The following is a 6,000-nucleotide window of genomic DNA, read 5'->3' as shown; positions in this document are numbered from 1 at the left end:
ATCGCTGTCTCCGTTGGGGCTCACAATCTAAATTCCCTATCAGTATGTCTTTGGAATGTGGGAGGAAACCGGAGTACCAGGAGGAAACCCACGGAAACACCGAGAGAACAAACAACTCCTTGTTGTAACCTGTAAATGCAAAATGTTCTGACTCCAGGCCAGAAGGGGGAGCTCTATACCCGGTTTCAGGGGAACTTCCCTATATACATTCTGGCCTGGAGGAGGAGTTAGTTAGATTGTGTGAGACAGTGAAGGAGGAAAGAGCTGAGAAGTGAGGAGCTGGAGGGGAGCTGCGATTGGGCTCCCTCCATGCTGAAGCGCAGATACCGGATACCGGGAGTCCGAGGCTGTGTGGGACTTTATGCCCCACAGCAGAAATCGGAGGGCAGGACATTGAAAGTAACTTGCCTACATCTACACCCTGAGGTATAGCAACACACAGAGCCCAGAGTCCTCGTAAATATAGAGACCCCTATAAAACAGCTTGCATTGCCTACCATGCAGGAACGGTCTCAGGACAGAGAGCGAGAGAGGACCTTGAAAGAAGCCATAGGCAGCAAGGGACTATTATTCAGTGCGAGGTGGAAGGCTCCCAATCTGACCTGACAAGGGGAATTCAACTTGTTTCCAGGCTGCCTGGACACCACTGTCACCTGTTGCTGGTACCCTGGACTATGGCCCTAAACCACCAGAAAAACAGGTAAAGATACTGCAACCTTGTGTCCTCTGATTATTTCTGATACCACACTATCTTTGCCAAATACACCAGGAGCCCTGGGTACCCCGCTTCACCTGTGGGAAGCCATACCATCCTTGCTGCAGTGCCATCACTCCCCAGAGGACCCCTTTAAGCAGCATTGGCTACCCCTGACTGAATACCACAGGTGGTGTCATGAATATTCTTATTTCAATAACCCCTTTAAAGACCATCCCTTTAACTTGGGCTCCCAGGGCCACAGACTGGGTTGCTGCCACCGTGACCACCTCTTTAATGATGACTGGACCCAGTACCGTGCACCCCTAGGCCCTGGCGGGCGCTCTATTAGCATGGCCAAAATGTGGCAAAACTTTCTCTGACACCACCATCTGATATGGTCCTTATTAGTAGGAGGCAGCTTTACAACAACACTATGGAAGAGTACCTGTCCACACATCTCCATGTACAAATTGATGGGTCTGCACCATTTAACTTTTAGGTGTCGAAATTGGACACATGGCCTGAGCTTGCTCTTTATGCCTTGGAGGTGCTGACCTGCATTACGGCAAGTGTACTGTCATGTGTTTAGCACGGCAGGGGGTGTGATCACAGACAGACGCATCCGCCTGTCCACAGCCAATGTGGGGAACCTAACAATTATTAAAATGAACCAGGTGTGGAGGACTTGTCCGCACCTTTGGCTGACTTGACAACTATACCAGCCGCATCCAGCCATTGTTCAACTCTATTTGCCATTCGATTAATTTTGGGGCCTCCCAAAATTTAAAAAAAAAAAGATTGTTGGCTACCTCCTCTGCCTGTTTCACCTGCACCGCCACACCTACCTCCAGCTACTCCAACTCCTCCTCCCCTTGGACCTCTGCCTCCTGGTTCCAGATTGTTATTTTTTTGTTCAGTTAATTCTATGTTCTTTTAAGTCAGATCCCTAAAAAAAAAAAAAAACACACACACACAAAAAACCACAAAAACAGTGTTGGATTACCATATTTTTTGGACTATAAGATGCACCGGACCATAAGACTCACCTAGGTTTAAGAGGAGGAAATTAGAAAAAAAATTGAAGCAAAAAATGTGGTCAATTCTGTACTAAATATCAAATATCCTCTATCCTGGTATATATATGGTACCCTCATCCCCATCCTGGTAGGCATGGCCTCCTCATCCCCATCCTGGTTTGCATGGCACTCTCATGCCTATCCTGGTATGCATGGCCCATTCATCCTCATTCTGCTGTGCGTGGCCCTCTCATCCCTATCCTGGCATGCATGACCCCCTCACCCCCATCCTGGTATGTATGGTTCCCTCATTCCCATCCTGGTATGCATGGCCTCCTCATTCCTATCCTGGTATGCATGCCCCCCTTATCCCTAGCCTGGTAGGCATGGTCCCCTCATCCCTATCCTGGTTGGCATGGCCCCGTCCTTATCCTGGTATGATTGGCCCCAATCCCCATCCTGGTATAAATGGCCCCCTCATCCCTATCCTGATATGCAGGGCCCCATCTCCATTTTGGTATGCATGGTCCCCTCATGGTAGGATTTGCCCCCATCCCCATCCTGGTATGCATGTCCCCTCATCCCTATCCTGGGCCACATTCCTATCCTGGTATGCATAGCCCCCTTATCCCTATCCTAGGATGTAGGGCCCCATCCCCGTCATGGTATGCATGGCCCCATCCTTATCCTGGTATGATTTGCCCCCATCGTCATCCTGGTATGCATGGCCCCCATCAGAAAAACATTTTAAAAAATCCTATTTACCTTCCCTGTGCTCCCTCGCAGTATCCTGTTCCGATGCCAGCAGCTGATTTATGCTTGTAAGCAGCGCATTGCAGGGACGTCATGCGCTGCTTACAAGCCAAGAACAGCTGCCGGAATACTCACTGCTCTCCATGCTGGGACTATGTGCGTGGAGGGCAGTGAATACTCATTGCTCTTTAATAGCGAGGACAGTGATTGCTACCGCCACCGTCTTCCTGCAGCTGCCGGGCGTTGACGTATGCCGCTGCTAAAGGGAATGAATCTAAATTCCCTATCAGTATGTCTTTGGAATGTGGGAGGAAACCGGAGTACCTGGAGGAAACCCACGCAAACACAGGGAGAGCATACAAACTCTTTGCAGATGTTGTCCTTGGTGGGATTTGAACCCAGGACTCCAGCGCTGCAAGACTGCAGTGCTATCCATTGAGCCACTGTGCTGCCTCCTACGCCTCTTCCACCGATACCGCCACCTCTATCTCCTCCTCAACCTCCTCCTCCACTTGGCCCTCGCTTCCCAGTTCAGGATTATATTTTTTTTTTTTCATTTTTTTATTCTATGTTGTTTTAAGTCATTTTCCTATCCACATTTGTTAGCAGGTCAATTGTCCTGCTCTTACCCCCATTTAGCTTCATTTTGTAGCCCCCTAGCCTTTTTCTATGACCATTTTAAGGCCATTTTAAAGCACCAAAGATCGGGTCCATATTCACTCCTATTGGGTTTGTATTCGGGGTCACGTCTGGAGAGAAAACCGAATTTTCAACTACAATTTAGCCGAACCCGAACATCCATGAGTCCTCTCATCCTTAGTTTTCATCTGCAGATTTTGGACTGTACCTGCATCAAAACCTGAAAAACAAAATCTATACAACAACTTTTCCCCATGTAGCATTTTTATGAGCTTTCAACTTGTTTCTTAAATGCAGAAAAAAATGCAGCATTTACAGTAATAGCAAAATGAATAAGATTTATGAAATGCATTTTTCTCACTTGCATTTTTTAAAAATATAACATGTAAAATTTTTCTGTATTTTTACTGCAACTTTTCCCCAAAAATAGCTTAGCACCAAACCATACTTAGTAGGATCATCCTTCCTAAGCCATCTATATGGCTATGCAGGTCAAAGACAATTGAATAAAATTATACTTTGACATCTGCGATCCGATGATTTATTGCAGAGAAATCCATGTTTTCTTTAATATGTAAATGAGCTGTTAAGATCTAAGGACTGAACATAGATTTCCCTGAGAATCTACCTCCAGAGATTCTTAGAAATGAAAGAGGAGTTACCAGTGTGAGACATGTAATGACTGACAGTCTGCTCTGCATGTTTCACTCTGGTATCGCCCCCTGTCACTTAACATTCACCATGTAAATGATATTTTAAAAATCTAGTTTATTTAGCCTTTGCTGTAAAATGCTTCTTTTATTCCACACTGGAAAAAAAAAACCTTAAAAAAGCTCTATTCGAACAAGCACATAAACACCACAGGTCAAGTGGGTTTATAAGATTTTGAAACATCTCATCCACTTTGCACTTGCGAGCAAAAAATATACAACTTATTACAGTAGAAGCAGACATAAAAATTCATATTGAGACCCAACACTTGTGAACATACTGTATATCCACAGGATAGGTAATATATCAAAGACAACTGGCGGCCCTAATTGCGGCAAGACCATGGTAAGGATGAGCAGCTGACCTGCATTCTAGCAATCATGTAGGTCCCAGAAGTTGGAATCCCAGCAGTCATACCTTACCTAAAAATCAGAGAAAGATAGAAGCAAAGGTGCCAAAGCTCAACATCTGATCTATTTAGACAGGACTCTTCCCAAAAAGCTCATATTCACTAAGTCAAAACATCAGTGTCGGAACCCTTGTATATGGAGCTTAAGGTGGTTATTAGTCTACAAGTCTGCAGTCACTCTGTGTGACTGCAGATCTGTGAATCCTCACATCGCGAGCACTGCACACTGTGAGGATTCTCCGGTAACAGCACAGGGCACGTGACCGCAAGTATGTGATTTACATACGTGTGGTCGCATGCTGACTAGACATGTGTGGCCTTGTTCAATGCAAGTGTATTGAGCGAGGCCGAATACAGTCTAGTCGTAATGTGGCCAGAAGTATGCAAATCACTTATTTGCAGTCACATCACAACCTGCTTCCGGGGACGGCACAGTGTGCGCATGACTGCAGACTTGTAGCCTAAAGCCAGAAAACTCCTTAAACTTACACCTCTACAATATATTTCCAAATCTGAACATTTATAATGTTAAATATTTTTGAAATCATCGCTTTTGTCATACATTGAAATATTACATACTTTTCTGGAAAATTTTAACATTTTTATCTTTATTTTGACCTTCAGGAAAAACACAATTATCGTTTCTTATCAATTTTTTTGGGCATGATTTTGCTATTGATCCACTGAACATAGTTAGACACTTTTGTATACACTCCGGGCTTATTGACCCTCCCGCATCCATCACCCCAGCTGACAATTCCAGACAGGTAAGAGATCTTATCCTGCTGACAAGCCAGTGGCCCTCCTGAGTCACCCTGAAATAAAAAAGAGAAAATCATAAAATGACATACTTTCACTTCCAAAACCATATAAATAGATTATACAACTTTAGAAACCCCACTCTTATATAACACGATGGGAAAATCTGCATTAATGGAGAATGGTCTCCTGTAATCTCTCTGTTCTGGCCAAGAGATGAAGACCCTGAAAAAAGTGAATCTGTTCTGTCCTGTATTAGGCCGGTTTCACACGTCAGTGGCTCCGGTACGTGAGGTGACAATTTCCTCATGTACCGGAGACACTGACTCACGTAAACACATTAAAATCAATGTGTCTCTGCACATGTCAGCGTGTTTTCATGGACCGTGTGTCCGTTTGGAAAACACGGAGACATGTCAGTGTTCGTGGGAGCGCACGGATCACACGGACCCATTAAAGTCAATGGGTCCATGTAAAACACGTACCGCACACGGATGTTGTCCATGTGCAGTCCGTGTGCCGTGCAGGAGACAGCGCTACTGTAAGCGCTGTCCCCCCCACGTGTGGTGCTGAAGCCCCATTCATTTCTTCTCTCCAGCAGCGTTTGCTGGAAAGAAGGAATGAATAATCTTTTTCTTTTTTTTTAAATAAAGTTGCCGGTAATGTGCACCCTCCCACCCCCTGTGCGCCATAGGGGTGGAGCCGCATATTCATTACTGTAATAAGCGGCACCACGTGACCGCTCATACAGGAAGAGCTGCGATGCTGAGAGGATGTAAGTGCCGAGGAAGCTGGGTAAGTATTTTAATGCCAGCGGGCGGGCGCACAGGGGGTGGGAGGGGGCAGATTTTCCTGGCAACCTTATTTTAAAAACAAAAAAAACTAAAAAAAAAAAGATTATTAGTTCCTTCTTTCCAGCGAACGCTGCTGGGAAGAAGGGATGAATACCGGCTTCAGCACCGCACGCAGGGGACAGCGCTTAACTGTGGCACTGTCTCCTGCACGGTCCGTGTGGT

General features: G+C 45.5%; 1 protein-coding gene across 1 annotated transcript in view; it reads right to left on the bottom strand.

Moving 5' to 3' along the window:
* Nucleotides 1-4,794: 4,794 nt before the first annotated feature.
* Nucleotides 4,795-6,000, bottom strand: part of HGFAC (HGF activator) — a 108,535-nt gene continuing 107,329 nt past the window's right edge. The window contains exon 14 of the mRNA XM_069745803.1: nucleotides 4,795-5,040. Coding sequence (XP_069601904.1) covers nucleotides 4,861-5,040 — 180 coding nt within the window. The 3' untranslated portion in view covers nucleotides 4,795-4,860. The remainder of the gene's footprint in view (nucleotides 5,041-6,000) is intronic.

Source organism: Ranitomeya imitator, chromosome 1, assembly GCF_032444005.1.
Source record: "Ranitomeya imitator isolate aRanImi1 chromosome 1, aRanImi1.pri, whole genome shotgun sequence".
Classification (NCBI taxonomy): domain Eukaryota; kingdom Metazoa; phylum Chordata; class Amphibia; order Anura; family Dendrobatidae; genus Ranitomeya; species Ranitomeya imitator.
This window is presented reverse-complemented; position numbering and strand designations above follow the sequence as displayed.